Genomic DNA, 21,011 nt, shown 5'->3' on the forward strand with positions numbered 1-21,011 from the left:
TGTCCAAAGGTTTGTTATTTAGGTGAAAACTGTGCTTTGAGTTATTTATTTATTTTTTTGAACTATTAATATTTGAATTATTAATAAATAAATAGAAATCCTACACCTACCCATATAAACTATAAATGAAAGTGTCCAGTAATGCAAATAAATCAAATTTGCCCCATTTTCATGTCATCTTGAAAGTTGTCTCTCTTGAAATAAGACAAGTTAATCTGGGGATGAAGCTGCAGCCTCTTGCATGTTAACATTCAACATTTAACTTTAATTCAGTAATCATTAACTGTCCATCTTTTAATTATTTCAGTAGTTGTGTCTTTGCTCATGTAGTATACTTGAAGCAAGTTTAATAGCGAAGAGCAGCCCTCTGAAGTTTAATGTTAGAAAAACGCAAAAGAAGAAAAGAGATTTCTGTTTTCCATTGAGGATGAGGATGTGTCTGATAGTAGTGAATAGGTACCATTAAGGGAGACAGAATAAGTAGCAATTACACAGTATGACCAGTAGATGTCAGTCTTCTCTAAAATATAATTTCGAACAACTTTATGAGGCGAGCTGTGTCATAGTGTTTTTTAATTTAGTGAGTAAATGAGTGCCCTGCATGATAATACTGTATTTAGACCAATATATGCCAGTTATAGAAATGAAGTGAAAACTATTTTCACTGGAGTTGCTCAGCCTGAATCAGAGCACCACTTATTTTCCGGTGAACTTGGACCAAATAAAATATATATATATATATATTATTGTCTTTAATTTATCATTTATTTTTACACAGATGTCTTTTTTCCAACCTCTCTATCTTAAGGGTAAAAACACACTGAATTCTTGTTCATCTGTATAAATTGTAAGTGCTTATAATGATGCTCATTTGCTTCCTGTGCACTGGTGTTTGCCATCAGGCACCAGATTTTCTGCTGACCATAAAAGCTCAGGAAGCAGAGCAACACTACATCTTTCAAGTCATTACACACTTCCTACGGTTAAACACTGAAGATAATACAATCATACCATCTGGGTGGAAATGAGTTGCTGCAGACTCTGACTGAAATGCGGAGTTAGCCCTCTATACTGTACGACCTGAGGGGAAGCAGAAGTTTCCTCATGTTAGCAGAGACAGAACTATAATGTGAAATGTGTCACCACTCAATCAAAGCACAGATGCGCTTTGGTTTTACGGTGAAAGTTAGTAAATGTAGGCTTTGGGAAATATTGCGGCAATTAGCTTTAAATTAGTAATCTGACAAAAAAAAAGGAAAAAAAATAAACATAATCATTTGAGTCTTGTATCCGGTGGCATTACTATGAAGCTGTTATGTGGCTCATTAGGAGTTAATGTCTTCTGCTTGATTGATTTCGTTGACATTATTTAAAATAAAAGTTATGGAGACTGTGCGATAAGACAAACACCGGATGTGTTTATCTTTCATTAGCGCTTATAGCAGAGCCAAATAGAAGCTGACCTTGTTTGTTCTTCGTCAGAAGAAAAATAAAAACACTGACATATCCAGATGAACTGCGTTGTCTATTTCTGAGTCTCAACATTTGCTCTGTGTAATTCCTTGCTGACATTTCACAAGATGAAAAAGTTTCGGATAGTTCTGCCGACTAACTGTAAGATGGCACATTGAATTTCTTTCCTCTGACGGACTGAGCAGACTGATCCGCGTGGCCAGTGACGTTGTGGGGGTGAGGCTGGACCAGACAAGGAGAATGCTTCACAGAGCGAAAGCCATCTTGGACGAGTCGAACCCACTCCATGACGTGCTGGTCAGACGCAGGAGCTCTTTCAGCACCAGACTGATGCACCACAGAGCGCCACAGGAAATCATTCCTGCCTGTGGCCATCAGTCTGTACAACTCCTCCTCTGAGTGTGCGATAACACATATTTATAACCATATTTATACTGATAATATACAATAACCCATGTTCACTTTATTTTCATGTACTTGTACAGATTTCCTTATGTAGTACTGGACTCTGGACTCAACATGTGCAATGATTTCCCACTGTGCAACACCTCATATTCCATATTCAATGTTATCATAGAGCAACAACCTTGAACACGGGTTCAATTATGCTTGTACATATTGATCTATATATATGTCTTATATTTTTTACATTGATGTGTGTTATCTTACTATAACTGTGTACTTACTCTTACTTATTCTTATCGCCTACATTGCTCTTTGTTCTTAACACTGGTACACTTAAGTAATTTCCCCCTGGGAACAATAAAATTATTCTGATTCTGATTTGTAGACAGATGTCAAGGTAATTTAAATTACGGTAAAGATCAAGGAGCAACAATTAAATCTGCGTGTGCTTTAGATATATACATGTCCATGCTGATATGCCACAACTAAGTTGTTTTTGCAGAGCAACTATTTTATTAGTTGTTTTTGGAAAGTATCATTATGGAAAAGTTAACATGTAATGTTCATCGGGTTTTAACGATATATAGGTGTCTTTGTCTGGCTCTTTCTTATTTCTTATTATAAATAAATAAATAAATAAATTGATTGATTGGAACTTGTTCATAAAGAAAAGGTAGCATTATGTCCAACACACTGATTAATTAGGGCCTCCTCCATCACCAGAATATATTTTCTTACCTTCTCTTTATTTAATTGTTTGTTTATGCTGATGTCCTCTTTTTATCCTCTATACTTTCCCGCTGTATGATGGAACGAATGACAGCTCTCATGCCCTAATAAGTTAATGTAGCAGTGTTGTCACCAAAGCCCTCAGTATAAAAACAGCCCACACAATAATGTCATGGCCATTCGATGCATTTATTTCTGATGTGTTAAGCAGAACTCACTCTTTTTTTTTCTTTTTTCTTTTTTATTTAGGGTCTGACAAGAAAATTGGCAGATTAAATATATAACAGGCCAAAAGGCTTTTGGATTGTTCTTTTCATCACAAGACTTTGACTATGTACACTGAATTTCTTACACCAAGAAAGCTCTCCTCCAACGTCGCTGATTGCCATCGGACGAAGCGGTTCTCGTTAAAACAGATAAACAGATAAATCACCTTCTCAAACACCTCTTCACCGAGTGGCAGCACGAGTTCATCAAACTCCTTCTTTTACAAAGTGGCATGTCACACATTTCTGGGAATGGCAGTTTCATTTAGGGTGAAAATCTGTGTTTGCTTTTTTTTTTTTTGCTTTTTTTTTCTTAAATCTACACCGTAGGCTGGAAAGTCCTATAGGACAAGGTTCAGTGAAGCACATAAATAGAAATCACAGAGATAAAGAGAATAAATGTCGCGTTTTTATGATGGTACAGACGGTGCAAACTTTAACTCTGTAAAAGATTTGTTCGTGGACTGATGAGAACTCAACTTTTAAAAGTCAGTTTTTATATATACTTTGCTGATAATGCCAAGGCAATGAATGCACAGTTCATGACTGCTATTGAATACACATCAATACAATGAGAACACACGTACACACACACACACACACTCACACATATACACATATGTATGTAAAAATGGGGCCGGTAGCACATTTCCAAGTGTTTCATGAGTGTTTCATTAATAGCTACGTGGCATTTCTACAGCTCATGCCATCTGTCACCGGGGAACGTTGTAATTCTGCTGTCACAGAGGAGCGCAGCATTTCATTTTATTAAAAGAATGCCTATAAATGTTCCCATCTTCCCCTCTGTCTTCTACTCTCCCACTGTATTTATCCGTACTGCGCAATCAAATCGCTGTGTAAGTTGCAGTGTTAGCAAAGAAATAATACATCTGCCTGACAGTTGCCGTTTTAAATAGAAATCTTCTCACGGTCCAGTAGGAACAGTTTTAGCTCTAAATGCATTCGCTTTACGTGCGGTTTGAAGAGGAACTCTGTTGCAGTGGGCTTTTTCTTTCTTTTTTTTTCTTTTTTTCCCACAGCAGACATTTTCCATTGTTACAGCAGGGAAAATCACAGGTTTCGCTAATGACATTACCAAGCAGCAAAGTGGAATACAGCGGTAATTACTCTTATTATTTAGACACTGTGCTTTCCACATGTCAAGATGTCTGCGAAAAAAAGGGGCAAATGTGAGAATATTCCGCTCTGAATGAACACACAAATTTCTGCTGTTGAAAGTTGAAACTTTTTAAGTACCTCACAAACGTGTGTGAAAATGTTCCTTTTATGTTAATTTAAATGGAAACACTAATACATTCGGGAGGTGGGGGGGCCTTCAGCAGTTCATATATTCCATTATGAGTGACTACAGCAGAGCAGCAGAGCATCCTGGCATCGTTTGACGTGAAAGGGCTTGTTCGTTTTTGCATTATTCCTCCGCCCCGCCGCAAATGGCGTGATTTTAAAATTAGGCACGGAACATTTCAATATTCAGAGCGGCGGCACGGCTAGCCACACTTGAAACACTTGCAGCGAGTTATCGCTGTGCTACACACCTCGTCTCCCTTTCTTCTGTTCAGTCCGTGCCAACGCTGACTGAACTCGCTGACTGAACAGACATACAGGCAGGTGCAGCCGTACACCTCCCAGCAACAGCAGCGGCGGAGGCAGTAGCAGCAGCAGCAGCAGCAGCAGCTCAGAACTGGTATTCATTCAAACCCCATTCACTGCAGCAGCTGAATGAATCACCCAAACAGGACGGAAAACAAAACGAAGCGAGACTGTGCCACATGAGGTATTTTAACTGCAACCAAAGGAGAAACATGAACAGAAATTACTGTTACAATAGCAGCAGCAGTGTTGACATTTAGTGAGAATTTGATAAGCAAGCCTCGTGAGTGAAAATGAGATAAGAGACATGGAAAAAAAAAACAAAAAAAAACATCACGGTGAGTCTATTTGAGCAGATAAAAACAAGCCGGTTTCGGAGGTTGTGGGAACTGTCGGGACGAGGGAACGACGAGGGTGTTTTATGTCCCTTCTATCTGCTTTTGAGGCTCCTCTTTGTGTCCCAGGCGCTCTGCTGGCTCTCGCTGCCCACAGTGCAGTTTCCGCCAGCTCTACAAATATGTAAAAGCAGCCAGTGTGACGGGGAGGGCCGTGAGAGCTGAATGCTGATCATCTCATTCACAGTCGAGCCGCATACCGGGCACGCTGACACATTTCATCACCTGTACCATTTACCAACTTTTAATCTCTGCAACTCGCGACTTCAAAAAGGAATTTTCTCACAAGATATGCTTCAGTCCCGCCCCACCACAAACACAACGTTTCACCAAAAGTGCAGGGGAGGACTGTAGCAGTTTTGTTCGGCTGGATGTCATCTCACTGCCGGCGTGTTGTTGTTGTTTTTTGGATAGTTATTGCACTTAAAGAAAATATATTGCACTGTAGAAAAAACAAAACTGTTAGCATCAGACATAAGTCTTAAGAGTCTTATAATTTGATTTAAATGATGGTTATTGCATGCATATGATGTGGTTTTAAGATCGGCTTTTAATTCAAAGAAAACATTGTCTTCATTATTCACGTTAAATTGATGTCTTTTGGAATTCGCTCTCCCCAATTGTATGTAAAAGATGTGTGACATGCAACCATCAGTTCCGCTACTGCAACTTTCAGATGAAATATATTTTGTATCTATTGCAACATAGACAATCATTCCCTTTTGCGAATGTCAAATTAAATCAAAGTAGCCTACTTTTTTTTTTTCTCGTCCGGTAAATCTTAAATAACCAAGGCCATAATTGAATGACAGAAAATAGATAAACAGCATTTAAAGAATTAAGACACCCAAGGCAACTCCAAGACAGAGCTGCTGTGAAACTCACAGACTTGGCAGTTTTTTTGTAAAGAAATAGCGGAGCACTTGGATCACACTGAAGCTGACAAAACAGGTGGATGCAGGAGACGGATTAAAGACGAGAGAGAGAGAGAGAGTCACGTGAAGAGTTTCAGCATAGTCTGTGAGGAATCTCCGTCAGCTTCTTTCTCTCGCTCAGCTCTCTCTATCTGGGACCAAAGCTTCACCAACGAGCCACCTGGCTTGTGTAGTCCTCGGTGGTGGTCGGGGGGAAGTCACTGTCACTCTGCTTCTCCAAACCTCCTTCCCCTGTCCCTTCCGTGTTCTCGCCCCCTCTGTGTTTGGGCGACCAGGGCCTTCCCTGGTCCCTCTGCTCCCGTAGCCAGCGCCTCTCCTCCCGCCTCTTCAAGCGCACCTCCTGGTGCTCCCTCTGCCGGGTGAACTGGAACCGCTGGAGGAACAGGTCCTTGGCGTACTCGTACAGCTGCACGTCCAGGAAGTTGAGCTCCTCGATTCGCCTGCGCACGAGCTCGCTCAGATCCACGTTGGCCGCTCTCGTGCTGTTGAGCTGCGTGAAGGCGGAGATGAAGCGCAGGCTGAACGTCCGCTCAAAGAGGTACTGCGTCTTGCGCTGGAACTCGGTGAGGCCGTAGAAAGCCATGTTCTTCAAGTTGCTCATGGCGCTGCTTAGGAGGATGTGGTTGCGCTGGCTCTCGTTCATGGACGACAGGTTGTAGCAGCCCACCAGACTCAGGTCGGACAGCATGCGGACCTGCCGGTTGTTGGCGAGGTTTGACGGGCAGTTCATGAACTCTGTCAGGGTGACACCGGACCAGTCATCCCCGCTGTAGCAGGTGGGCAGCTCGTCCTGGGTGGGTGAGCGTCCATCACACATATGGAGGGCAGTCTTCCATGTGGCTCCTCTCTGGACGTGTTTCCACTCACTCAGGTAGCGGGAGACTGGGTCGCGCAGCATGGTGATGTAGTAGAAGTTCCTGCAGCCAAAACAAACACAGTTAGAAAGCTGTGAGCGCATCGCCATCACAGAGGGCTGCCCTGCATTGTGCTGACAGATGGTGACTTTTATCTGTGCATGAAACTTCAAGGTTGAATGCTAATTGGAAAACAGAAAGTCTCACTAATGAGATTATTACAGCCACTTTCTATATATTACCTTTGAAACCAGAGCAACATATTTACAAAGTTGGGCTAGAGACCATTTCGGACCAGAGCACCACCTGCCAGGACAGAGGATAATTGGCAATCGAGATATGGCGGTAATCCGCAGACATAAAGAAAGCAGTTCAAACTGACCCAGCTGAGTCCCAAACATGTCATTGTTCCAGGAAACAATGAGGTTTCAGTTCCTGTAGCATTCTTAACTATACACACTGTCACCACACCGGGGACTTATAGGACAATATATGTTTGTTATGTTGGATTTTTTGGTGGTGAGCAGCTGGTAAACATCCACATCTCCCACTGTTGTTACAGAAGATGGAGAGAAAAAAACAAGGAAGTATGTCTTTCATCAGCGTCAGTGAAGAGAAGCAAATATATACAGTATTATGTTGTGGTTTGGACAGATTACACAGATGAAATTAACAGTGCCCTTTATACGAATGTTGACCTGCAAGGAGGGCTACTCTGCTGAACCGGGGGTTTGTCAAAACACATTCTGATGGAAAAACAAAGACCGGACAGGTGTTGACCAGGTAAACCTCTCCTAAGATGTCGTCCTGTGAGCGTCAGGTGAATATTTGATGCTGCAAGCGGCGTCCCCAGAGTGCGGTGAGTGGAGTGCTGCGCTGAGATTTCACCCCGAGTCCAAAGCAGCTCTCAGTGCCGCTTCAGTTCTTTCAGCCCAGCTCCACACAGACTCACCCAGGAGTGGAAAAAAAAAAAAAAAAAAAAAAAAAAGTTACACAAACAGTCTCCTCTGCTTGTTCTTCAGGGTTGGATTCAGTGTGGACTACAGACGGGAAAGTAGTTTCTACTTTTTACTTTTCGGTAAATCTGTTTTCAGTCCTAAGCATTTTGGTTTTGTAGCTTTCCCGTTGTAAGAATGGCATGAATCAAGCACCTTCCGTTGTATCAGGTAAACATGGTTACACACACATAGGTAATGGCCTGGAGAAACCAAAAGACGGCCAAATGCATGTTTTAACCGCGCCAAATGAAAATGTTGCCCAACATGAGTCAGGCAAGAAGCTGTGATTACAGCCTCGGTAGCGGCAGCTGCATCCTGGCACTTGCTGCTTGGAGCTGGATGCTGCAGGAACATCCTCATTAGACTGGGGACATAAACACATGCAGCAAGTGTTGTCTGAGTGCACTCGACAGCCCAAAGGTCACTTGTGTGCACCATCAGTGTCAAAATATATCAGGATCAGCGGGTGTGCAGAGCTGTCTCCAGGAGGCTTTCCCTGAGTGATACAGATGGCTGTCGAAGGGAGCGGGGAAGGGTGACACTGACAGGATTCACTTACCTTTGGCCTGCATTAGCATCAATACCTTCCCTTCAACCATTTCACAATCAAAAGCACTGAGAAAACATTTTCATGTGAGGTCTCTGTCCAGCAGATGTCACAGTAAAAGCATAGATTGTCCTTTTAGCGGGGTCGTGACAACGCCGCATCCAGCCTACTTTAATGTATTGAAGTTGAGAGCCCTTTCTGATCTCCAGTTAATCATGGATCAATAATAGACAGGAGGCATGTTGCATCTTATTCTGCCCTGGAATACTCCCCTCTAAAGCCGCAGCACCAGCAGCACGACTTCACCGGAGCACAAGCTAAACGGGGGCCATTAAACAGAGAAGGAAGTGGAGGCATTTGAGAGTACGGATAAAAATGGAAACTGAAGCAAGGAACGAAGAGTGGAGCTGAGGGAGGAGCACCTGCTGACAGGAATACTAAAGCTCGGTGTAATTTAAATAGATGTGTTTCATGGGTGTGGGAAGGGTCTGCTAAATACATGCATGAATGGTACGATTGACTGACATAGATTTGAAAAACAGCTGCCCAGACAGGTATCTGATAAGCATTTAAACACCAGAGTTTTTTTTTTCCCTTCCAATTATGAGCTCCATGCTCTCCACAAATTATTAAAGGGATACTTGAGCATCAGGAAAATGCAACATTGTCTGTATCCATAATCCATAATTAATTCTAAGCAGGTCCATTCACGTTAAAAAATGTATACTCAAAATGGGCCTTATGAATACTAAAACAAAAACATTAAAGGGGCCCTGCAGAGTTTTTTAGTGCTCTGAGAAGGTGAGGCGATACGCGATTAATAACAAGGCACTACTAGTGATTAAGCGGCAGTAGCACAACCAAAAATAATAAAATAAAAAAGCAGAGATGCAGAAGACTGTTGTAAACCACACTGGAGATAAAATAATTAAAGCTTCCCTATGAAGTTTCCGTAGTCGCTCTGCAATCCTACTGATCAATAGGTGGCAGTAATACACCAAGGTAAATGAGTATACAACGTGGAATTAAAAACACACAAAATGGCAAATAAATAAATTGCTTGTGTGTTTGCTGAGGTCTCTTAGATGAGTAACACTCATTGCAAACCTAAGTGATTTGGATGAACAACATCAAGATGAATTGTGAATGATAATGAAGGAATTTCATAAATACCCCACAGGAAAAATCATGGAACAACTATAGAGAGATTATGTGGTCTATTCTGGTTGAATGACAACGGGACCTTATTTCAGAAGATATACATATGCACATGAGGCAAAGGTGGGAACAAAATATTTTGATCCAGTTTATACTGAATCATGCATATGTCAGATAAACCAAGATTTTCACATTTGTCATCACAGCTTTCGCTCACCAGAAGCTCCCCACAGCCACTGAAGATCCATAAAGATAGTACAATAGATCGATAGTGGTGATATTCATCTTTTTTAATACTGTTTAATACTTGAACGTTTTTCAGGCCACAGACCCCAAACTGGTGGAGAGATTACGTAGGCACCCCCCTACCTACTATATATGTTCTATATTAAACTTGACCTAATGCTTTATATATATATATATTTTGCATTTTGCATTCAGTATTAAAATATGCCTTATCCCTTTACTAAAATATATTGGGTTTATGTTAATGTTTATTTAACGAAATTTAAATTTATGGGGAAAATTTAACAATAATATACAAAAAAAATCTAATCAACCAAAGATTTTGGACCACCCCCTGCCGTACCTCCACAACCCTCGTTGAAGACCTATGTTTTAAAGGGTTTTGGTGACGTACTTTGAGCGAGACAAGAGTGTTAGGTCACTGAGCAATTTAGTATGTTGATAGCCCCTCTACTGATGAAAGGAACTGTGCACGGTAAAGCTCTTACATGCTTATACACTATACTGCATATATTATATATAATTAATGATGTAGTAACCGTGTGTTAATGCTGTATGTTAATGTAGTCCAGAACTAGGACACCGCTTAAGAGTCAATAACTATACCTTATCTCACTGATGCTTTGAGACGGATGTTTATGTCACCTCGATGGCCGATGTTTACTTTCTGCTATTTAGGCATAATGTAAATCACTTTCAACATCTTAGTTTGGCTTGTTAATGTGCTAAGTAAAACACAAAATACAGACTACAGGGTTAGTTTTGCAGGTATATGTTGATAAACCGAAGAAATGGAAGGTGATGGTGTTACACAAATGAGTCAGTAAGTTTTGAGAGGGAACCGAATGTGCGTGAACTGACGCTGAAGGCGGACCACACCAAAGTTAACCTGACATACGGTATTTTCCTATAAACCAAAAGTGTTAACCTCACAGTGGCAACATGGAACAAATGAAATCAACATTGATACATTGATGTAAATAACAAATTAATTCCATGTGCCTATGAACGTTTCCACTGAAACACCTACTAAACCCAACATGAAGGAACAGAGGACATTTTTATCGTGGACCAATCTCAGTGCAACAGACAACTGGCTTTTAATTGCCTATAATTACCCTCAATGACACGATTTCAGCTCGCTCCCTGATTGCAGGCTGCTAAAAGGGACATTGTACTTGAAGCCCAAGCTCATGGTGTTTGGACGTACATGGACTCAATTCACCCAAGACATTCATGTGTGGGAGTTGAAATATTGTTGCAGGTGCTTGAGGGTATAGGCTACACAACAGGGAAAAGCAAAAGACTATATCTGGGCGAGCTGGAAAAAAAAAAAAAAGTTGTTCAGAGCAAAGGCTAACACAGTGAGAAGTAAATAAGTAAAGACAGACAAGGTCCCAGCACAACAATGGGACTGACTAATGTTTGGAGGTAGACGGTGTGTATGTGTGTGTGTGTGTGTGTACGTGGCATCTGAAGCAAATCTCTGCCTGTTTACTGTCTTTTGAAATTATCCTCACAATGTTACAGCCTTGATCTCTCTCTCTCCATTACTCCTCTGTGGTCCGGGAGCATTAAGAAAAACATTTTAAAACATCTTTTTGCCAATGTTTCCTCCTTCTTTTTTTTTTCCTTTCACGCAGCAGTCAACAGAAGGAATCAAGACTGTAATAGCCAACCTACGTAATCACAGTAACACATCTAAAACAAAATGATTAGAGTGAGTATGTTGTGATGCAGTGTGTTGTTATTAATTACAATTATAATTATCATTATGTATTGATATGCATCGTCAACGTGTGGATGAGGTTTTTGAGGTATAATTAAAAATAATAGGCACATATGATCACTCTTGGGAATTTGTTAAGTTTTATATCTATGAAAAAGCTTGTAAGTGTAATAATATCTATTTAATTACATGCTGTTGTTTTCATTTTTTTAGATTCACTTACTGCTTTCACCACAATGCTCTTTGTGTTGCTTATATCCCTGGTGGCATTTTGAATCTCTCAGCATTATGGGTGCAGAGGGAGAGTGAAGTTAATAAAATACCTGAAACTACCTAAAACAATTCGGGTTATTTCACAAAAGATTGGCGCTACATTGCCTGTGATCATCTCATTAACACTTCAAAGGGAGCATTGTTTGGTTGGAAGAAGGTGTTGTGACGCACTTTCAATAAACCAGTAACACAATCACATCTTTATAGGCAGCATAATTATGGGGACTTTGATGTGATATGATAATAGAAAAATGTGACAAGTTTCATGCAGCTGTTGACATTTGCTAATTTGAAATAAATTAAAGTTACAGTGCCCAAAGTTTGTCTCCCCCTGCTGGCAGAAAGCACCATTACACAAATATTGTTGTACGACGTATGGCTACAGTCTACAGTATGTTACTGTCTTCCCTTCTTTCAGCACTCTCCAACATCAAAAAGCCACAGTACTGGTGTTTGTCTACAGATGGTGAATTCATAGAAACCAGGTTACATTAGTACCTCTTGTTTCTCCACTAGCATACTAGTTGCTCCTACAATTGCTCCCTCTTTAGCTCTGGCAAGCAATCATTGCTGGGCACATTTCCATTTTTGTTCATTAATAGTACTCAACTCAGCATCTGACAACTTGTTCAACTTCTATAAAATTCTAATAGTTATTATAGCAAGGAATAGCAAAAGTGAGTAAAGCTCTGTCAGCATTGCCACTCAAGATGCACACTATACTATATGTTTCCAGGTGAATGTTTCTAGGAGTAGCTTTTCGAAGACATACAGTACTCTGCATGAATAGAGTATTCCAGTAATTTTGCACCTCACTTGACTCATGCCCTTTTCTCTACTCTGCTTCTCCTCCATGTCCTACAGACATTAGTGTTCCCTACGGATCCATAACCTTTTCTTAAAGGTTGTCACATTAATCACGCTGCTGATTTCATTTGTCAATCTCGCTCCGTATCTCTGGTGTTTGTGTCTTGTTATGCGGTGCATTGTCTCACTTGGCTGCCCGCCACTTGAAGCACTGCATACAAACAACCATCACCTTGTTTCTTTTGTTTTATAGCCTTTTGTTTTTTTCAGGGGCCTCCTCATTCAGGTAAAGCACGGTAATGACAAAAGTTGATGAGAGTTGAAGGCGCCGTGGTCGTGGCCAGATTCCGTCTCAACAAACAATCTCAGGCTGATACTGTTTCTATTTTTTTCTCTCCAAGGAGTGGAACATATTGTAAGATGCTGCTGAGAATATCAGTTTTTTATTAAAAACCATGGTGACGACGGGGAGCATTACAAAACACGGTAACTGAGGTCACAGAAATGTTACGCTGTCCATCCCGCTGTCTTTATGTTTATTTTGTTTTTGTAATGGAAATTACTTTTAAAAACTTTTAAGTGAATCAGGTTTGACTGGTGTCGTCCTGGTTACAATTGGAATTGGACAGTGTGCCTAATTTCCATAGGAAACTGGAAACTGTTCAGCATTTTAAAGATGGCTGGCCGATATAGATAGATACTTCACTAAAATACCCTGGCAACGGTGAAAATCCAAAAGGAGGCATTCGTTTCTGGCTAGAGTTGACCAATTTGCCACGGTTGTTTCATCATGACCATTTTATTTGTTGCCTCAATTTATCCACAGTTGATGCTTCTACTCTAGAAAACGGTAAAACATACATTTATAAGTGTAACTAAACTTAGTTACATCGAAGCCAATGCAGGGTCTATGACACTGGCTTTGTGGGAACCGGTTTGGCCTGGTTCACTTTTATTTTTTATTTTTTCTTGTGGGCCAGACGGAGACATGAACATAATCCTACAGAGTCTGGATTGATTGTGGCTAAAAAGTCCAAAGGAACAACTGATTACTTACCTTTTATTCAGTGGGTATTAAATTATAGTAACTGCACTGAGAAGTTGCTGAAGCCTTGACTTCAAGCCGAGGCTTAAAGCACAGACAAACTGTTTTAGTCTTGAACACAGGCCGAATCACTAGGGAGAAATTTGCTCCACGGTAGAGCTTGATGATACAAGAACATAATACCTGGAAAAGACAGAGAATGCTGCGGTGGAGCTTTTTTCTCTACAAGGAGTCTCCTGAGTACTGAAGGGTAAGATCTCATGGTATAGTTTTGAGTGGATAGCGTACACTTGTATCTTTCTCTTCAGGACAGGAAACGTTGCAGTAACATTGGTAACAATATCCTTTACACAGATTTGACACTTTTAACCAACTCTGACATGAAATTATAAAAAATCTTTCCAAAATGTTACATGCCCACCCCTAAACTTGTTTTTCCAGGTGCGATATACTCATGGAATTGTCAGACTAAAGAAAAAAAAACAAAAAATGAAATCAGAGCTCTCAGAGGACGTTTAAATTTACAGTCTCTAGAAAGAAGAAAAGGAAAAAGAACCTTTGTAGTAATCTGTTACCCACCGGAAGCTGCAACCCCATCTTATATAGTATAGTATCTTCATTAGCCTGTCGACAGCAAGGACAAATTATGTGAGATTTTATCTTTTTTCTTTGGGGAATAACATCACCTGGAGCTCAGCTTTACAAAAAAAAAAAAATCATTGCACCTGCACACAAGATAAACCACACCAAACAGACATTTTTTTTTCTGAACTTTGCACCACATATCATTTATCATTTAAATACATAAAATAAATCTAATGGTAATTACAAGCTCTAACAAAAAGCAGCAGTAAACTCATTCACACTGATAGAAGTGCCTTATCCTCATTGAAAGTACACAGGGAATCTAAAGAAAAAAAAAACAATTCAAAGCCTTTTTAAATTATGAAGCCTTTTTTTGTGTGTGAAAAAGAAAAGTGTTTGAAGCTCTCTTCTCTTGTGCTATTTTATACGAGTGTGAGTATTGGAAGTTCTTCTGAAATCAGTTCAGACGCTCGACACGTCCATGGATGAAACTGTTTGTATGAAGACAGAGCTCCCGTGGGTTGCGTGGGATCAGCAAGTAAACAAACGTTAGTAAAACAGGCCAAGTGCATAATGTGATATGTGGGTTAGGGTTCGTGCTTGTGATGACCCATTCAGTTATGAATTCAGACTGACTCGACAAGAATTTTTGAACTTTTGATGGAGGCGATAAATCATGCAGGTGCTTGGCTAGGAAAACATCACAAAAAAGTGTCTCAGTAAGGAAAAAAAAAAAGGAAATAAAGTCTCTGGGCTGGAGATCATGAATTACAATTTAAATCATGAACTACATTTGAAATGTGCTGCCGTTTATTCTGCATTACAATGGGATGATGGTGTCATACACCATCTCCTAAAGCCTCTGCTGATGTGCCCACGAATGAATAAGATTGAATATCCTCACACCAATTAAAATGTTGTGCTGCTTACATTGTTGGGGAAGCTTGAGGATGATCCTGATGTGCAGTAACACAACAAGGCTAATGAAATCCTATTATAATCCACGACTGGTGGTCCGGCAACATTTGCATTGTTTCTTCTTCCCACATTTAACATGTATAATTTCAAGCATGTTAGCCAAAGGTCATTTTGTTTAAGAAGCACCTATTTTTTCCCAGAACTTCCAGTTGAATGACAGGTACACTCAAGCAAAACAAACAGTAAACTGGGCAAACGTCATTTACCTGAAGTCAGTGCTAGACTGCTGGAAAAAGATCTAAGACAGGTACCAAAGTGCTAAAATTTCGTCAAAAAGTGGCAGTTGAACGTGTAGATTAGTAGCATTGGTTTGAATCACAGGCTTTAGCATCTTTATTGTAAAATTAATTTAATGACTACTATACAGGTAGTAAAATACCTCACTGCTTCAAATCCTATTTCGTCTCAAACTTCACAATTACACACCATCACATGTTGCTAGCTGCTAGCCATAGTGAGCTCATAAGGAAACCTATAGGCTACGTCCCAGATGTTTTGTCCAGCTTTTTAGTCTGTGTTCCTTCTATTTAAGTTCTGAATCACTCAGACTTCGGGTTAGATTTAAAGTTCGCATCATATGACACAGCTTCAACGCACTTCATTAGTAAGTGAATTAATATTTAAGAATTCAGACATTTCTACCCAAATTATCACAATTCTCTATCACAAGGCGAGAACACCTTGTGCTATCTGATGAGTATAGATGTTTCTAATCTTAGTACTGATGTAGCTGTCAGCCAGAGGGAGGTGATTTGGGAATATTTGCTTCTAGAAAAAGATTTAGCCAGTGTTAAATAACTGATAATCCTGCGCTGTAACTGTCACGATCCTGGCTGTGATGTTTCAGATATTGCTTGCACCACAGGAACAATCTTCTGCTGGATATGAATGTCTAGACACTTTTGATCAAACGGATACAGCGTCGCGGATATTCCCATCGCGCGCTGAAGCTAATTGTGTTTTTGTGTCTCGTGCAGTAATGGCGGCGTTTTGCTGCCGGTACGCATTTGAATTTTGTTCATTACATTTTAAACATTTTCCAGTAGAGAGTACCGCTCGGCCTCATCACATGGTCATCAGTGTGAATCTTAATGCTGCAGCCCGTGGCCCGAGAATGCGCCAAGGAACATTTAGTCGTCTACTTGACATTCATAGTCTGCAAGGCTTTCATTTGCACAAAAATCACTGCGTATGAAGGCAATTTAGCTCTCTCATTAAAAAGACATAAACGCCTCAGAACTTAATGGCATCTCACATTAAAAGAGTGCGGCTTTATAGTTTTGAGATTACGTCTTAAGATTGTCACGCGCATAGAAACCGCAAGGGCTGGTTTTTGGCACAGTGTTGACTTTCATCACAGTTTGAATGAAAATGGTCAACGGTGCAAATACGCTGTCATCCGGCCATTTAAGTTCTGAGTCACTCAGACTTTGGATTAAATTTAAAGTTCATTATTTTTATAGCTGCGTGTTTGTATTATCTGCACTTATATCACAGGATACGTGCAAGGAGTTTGTTTCGACAATGGTTTCTATAAAGAGAGCAATGAGAACTAAGAGGTTAACCCATCAGTGATTGTGATCTTAATTAAGAACAAACCAGCATGTTACGTTTTGTTATCTGCACGACTCCTTATCAGATCTATCAGAGGAAGATAATGTGGTGCAGGGGCAGGCTTTGCGGATTGAATCCTGTGGTCACGGTGGGTTTTCACTGTGCGCAAGAAGCATTAACACATGAATCTGATTATAATTCATCCTGATTGGGCCATCTTTTACAGATGTGACTGTGTTATGTGCCTAACCTTGTGAGAAAAACCCAGTGAGCTGCAGTGAACGGAGCGAGCAAAGATGCTTAAAAGGAAATTACTTCTTTTCGGTAATGACTTTCAGCAGCCATGAAAGGTCTGATATTACAGGAGGGAAGGTGACGCCGACTGATGAGGTCTCCCTTATATCACTCCACTTTATGAACTGTGATATTGCGTATGGCCCCCTATGATAAAGACCAGTCACAGTATGGTGTAATAAAAAGGAGCACGCAACTGTGCTGTGCTTTCAGCTTCAATACTGTATTCATGTTTCAGTTGTTCATACAGTTGTTAACCGGATCTTGCCTTTGCGATGTCTCTGGTGAGCAGATGTCCCTGGTCAGTAAGAGCGAGGGCATCATTCAGCAAGCAAGGTCTTTGCAGTGCATCTGTACACCTCTACGCCGTCCCGTTTCTCTCACACGAGATGAGAATGAGGACCAGAGACATGCATTATTTGTAACCGATACCATTCCTTAATGGTGTCTCCGCTCCCCCCGGCGTCCCATAATGGACCGTTTTTGAGGATCTCTGCATATTGTTCAGCTTTTTGATGGTGACGGAATGGGGACACTGGGTGTCACCTGGGAAGAAACAAGAAGAACGATGGGACCTTTCATTTCGCTGTCAGGAAGCTGGCACTGCTCGCACTTGACACGGCGCGCATGCAGTGAGTGCTTGTACGAGGAGTGGCAGATACGACGAGGGGGAAAATGTCCTTCGACAGAAAAACATTGCAGCCTTTCTTTTGTAGTACGCAGACAAACGATAAAAGGAAAATGTCACATGTCTGAGGGAAGAGTCATGTAAAGATTTGACACCAATAATCATGAAAGACCCTTATTTAAAGGGGAACTGTTGTGATTTTACACATCAAAGTCTGTTTATAGATCTTGGGAAATACTATTGCATATGGGAAAAATAAAAAGATGTTTGTAGCTCCAAGTTCGGTGATAAACTAATTGTTTATTAGTTAAGAAATCTGGACGTCTCATGTAATAATCTCCTTATTAGGGTTGGCTTATATTTTTCCTTACCTCAAATGTTTTCAAGTATATTGTTTATGGGCAGAGCCAACCTACAGCTTATTCAACACGCCCACTTTTCTTTAGGCCCACAGACAGGACTAGGGCAGTTATTTGATTTTTTGGGGGTTTTTTGTTTTAGTGGCTCTTCTTGCCGCCCCTACTCAATTTTTGAGAGGAAAATGCCATAATCTATGTTTCTGTTCTTTATGGATTCACCCCATGCTTCACGTCCATACAGTTTACTGGTAGGAACCAAATATGCGGGCAGAGTTTCCCTGGGGTAAATGTCAGTGTCACATGTCAGCCAAATACACTGATCAGCCACAACATTAAAACCACTGACAGGTGAAGAGAATAACACTGACCATCTTGTGACAATAAAATGTTCTGCTGGGAAACCTTTGGACCTGGCATTCATGTGGATGTTACTTAGACATGTAGCACCCACCTATATCAAACCAGACACCCCCATCCCATAGCAACAACACTTCATGATGGAAGTAGCCATCCCCAACTCACAAAAAACATGAAGAACATCACAAGTTGTTGCCCGGGCCTCCAAATTCACTCTGTGGGATCCAGTGGAAAGAGCCCCTCAAGGACTCAAAGGACCCCTACTAACAACATAACAGACACCACAGGACACCCTCAGAAAACCTGTGTCCATTCTCTGATGAGTCACAACTGTTTTGGAGGCACAAGGGAGGCCTACACAATACTAGGAAGGTGGTCATAATATTATGACTGATTGGCGTACGCCACTTGGTTGTTGCCTCAAAGGTTTCTTGTCTAAACTTTCATTTAAAACTTTAATTTCAAGGTGACAGAAAGTTAAATATTTGAACCTCTTAAATTTACATTCTATAAATTCATCACATCTTTTAAAGCCATTTAAATTCAACCTGTGCGTGCACCGCGAAAATTATCTGTAAACGAAGTTAGTAAATGCTAATGGAGGAGAACCGGAGCTGATCAGATAATCACCACAGTGAACCATCTGTGTAGAAGAAGGAGTTTGGGATAAATGTCGTAGGAGGTGGAGTTGAAAATCGCATACTAAAAAAAAATGAACCCTGAAAACATTACTTTGCTATCTCTATATAACAACCAAAATAATGAAATGGACCAATATTAACTGCACAGCTTGTTGTATCTGTCGTTGCACTACATGAGTTGCACTTAAATAAATTGGAACAAATTGTTTGCCTGATTTAATTGACCTCAACACTCAACTAAAATTGAAATACTTGTTGTTGAACTTTCCATCACCAGTGTCATAAAAGTGCAACACCTTATGAGTCGAGTACTCGTTTAACCTCCATTCATAAAACTTTTTGTTCATGGAACAATCAGCTGACATAAAAGAAAACACTTCCTGGGTGGCTGTGATACGTGCAGTACTTGAACACACTGACCCAGGAGTGAAGTCTCAGCTTTAACAGAATTTAATATCGCTGAAAAGTGTAATCAGTACACGCTATTGAATATGAAATACACCACAAGCTGGGACACCAGGGGCCTCCTGTGCATTCAATACGCTTTGTGATGTTCTTGCACCCCGCAGTCTGACACAAAGGTGCCTGATTCACAAACACAAAACGTTCATTGCCTCAATAAGCAGAAGTACAGCGGGGTAAAAAAACAAAGACCTAAATGACAAGCTTATAATGATGAGCATCTTCTGAAGGAGTCATCTCAGGTATGGCACTATTCTATTTGCCACTTTAGTTCATGGGGTATTGAAATACACGCGATTCTATGGAGCGACAATTCATACCCATTAGGGCTGCACGACAAATCGTTAAAAATCGCGATCTCAGTTCACACATACACGTGATCTCATTTTGAAACACAACGTTTCTTAAGCATTTTTATTTCACGAGCGGCATCACAAACAAATGCTCCCATTTCTTCCCGGACTTTTTCAAATGCCCCGTCTGCAGTTGAGTGTTTGGAAACAGTGAGGGAGAGAAGCCGAGAGAAGTCAGCGGTAAAGAAAGTTAAGTCACCCACAGACCCGAACCGAACTCGTGCCCAAAAAAGGTTCGTATTCGGCGCTGTGGAAGTATTTTGGATTTAAGCCAGACAATGACAAACAGTCTGAGGTGCACTGCAAAGTGTGTTCTGTGCTTGTTGCAGCAACTTGCATGAGCAAGCATTTGAATGTTTTTTTGTTTGTTTGTTTGTTTTTTTGTTTATCAGTGCAATAAAAATAAAAAAAAATCGTGCCAAAGAATCGTGATCTCAATTCTAAGCAAAAGAAAAAACAATCATGCAGCCCTAATACCCATGCAACAAAATATGTGGCTGAGATGAAAAGTATAGATCGGACAGGAAACCCGAATGTCCCTTTACATTGGAAGGCAACTCCCCGCTGATCCAACGGTCCCTGTGTAGTTTGAGACCAATTAGACATTGTAATATGACAGCACAGCCTCAATTACCGTGATAGTGGAAATCCTCCCGTCTAATTAAGCTCCGCGTTTAGTCTTCCTCTTTGAAAGATCTTTCCAAGAGACAGCAGAGGAGGAGACAAGGCCTGTACTCGCATGGTTTCTGAATTAATAACACAGCCAGGGGAGAGATGCAAGTGCACGGGCTGGCAGAGGAGACCACAGTACGTGTCACATCACATAACACGCAACTGAAGACACTGAGAGCTTCGCATGCTGCCATGAGCCTTACACGAGTCTCAACATTGTGTGCCTCTTCGCTTTTCGCACACACACACAGGCAGACACACAGACTACGTCAACATCACTTTCTGTTACGCTTCCTCACTGCGTGCACTTAATTCTGCTACGCTATAGCTTACATGCACCGATACGTGTGATAGTTTTCATCCATTGTTTCATGCTTCATTTTCGTGACCATGACCGCAATCATCCTCATCATCATCATTATCATTTCTGTTGAAGCAACACAGTAAATGCTTACATATTAATCTTCCTCCAGGAGGTGTGTGAAAAATGTAGGAGTGGGAAATTATTAATGGTTTTCCCCATGTTGAGATAAAAAAATAAATAAAAATACTACACAGAGTGACTAGTCCTTGGTTTTTAGCTTTCAGCCACTCTGCAACTATTAAATAAATTCTCATTAAGTGCAGAACAAATGGACATTCGTGTCATGTATTGCT

At 40.6% G+C, this 21,011-nt stretch overlaps 1 protein-coding gene across 1 annotated transcript in view; it reads right to left on the reverse strand.

Annotated features, from left to right (window-relative positions):
- Nucleotides 1-2,666: 2,666 nt before the first annotated feature.
- Nucleotides 2,667-21,011, reverse strand: part of hs6st3b (heparan sulfate 6-O-sulfotransferase 3b) — a 68,543-nt gene continuing 50,198 nt past the window's right edge. Inside the window, exon 2 of the mRNA XM_047600018.1 lies at nt 2,667-6,731. Coding sequence (XP_047455974.1) covers nt 5,960-6,731 — 772 coding nt within the window. The 3' untranslated portion in view covers nt 2,667-5,959. The remainder of the gene's footprint in view (nt 6,732-21,011) is intronic.

This window comes from Mugil cephalus, chromosome 12 (assembly GCF_022458985.1).
Source record: "Mugil cephalus isolate CIBA_MC_2020 chromosome 12, CIBA_Mcephalus_1.1, whole genome shotgun sequence".
NCBI classification, from domain to species: domain Eukaryota; kingdom Metazoa; phylum Chordata; class Actinopteri; order Mugiliformes; family Mugilidae; genus Mugil; species Mugil cephalus.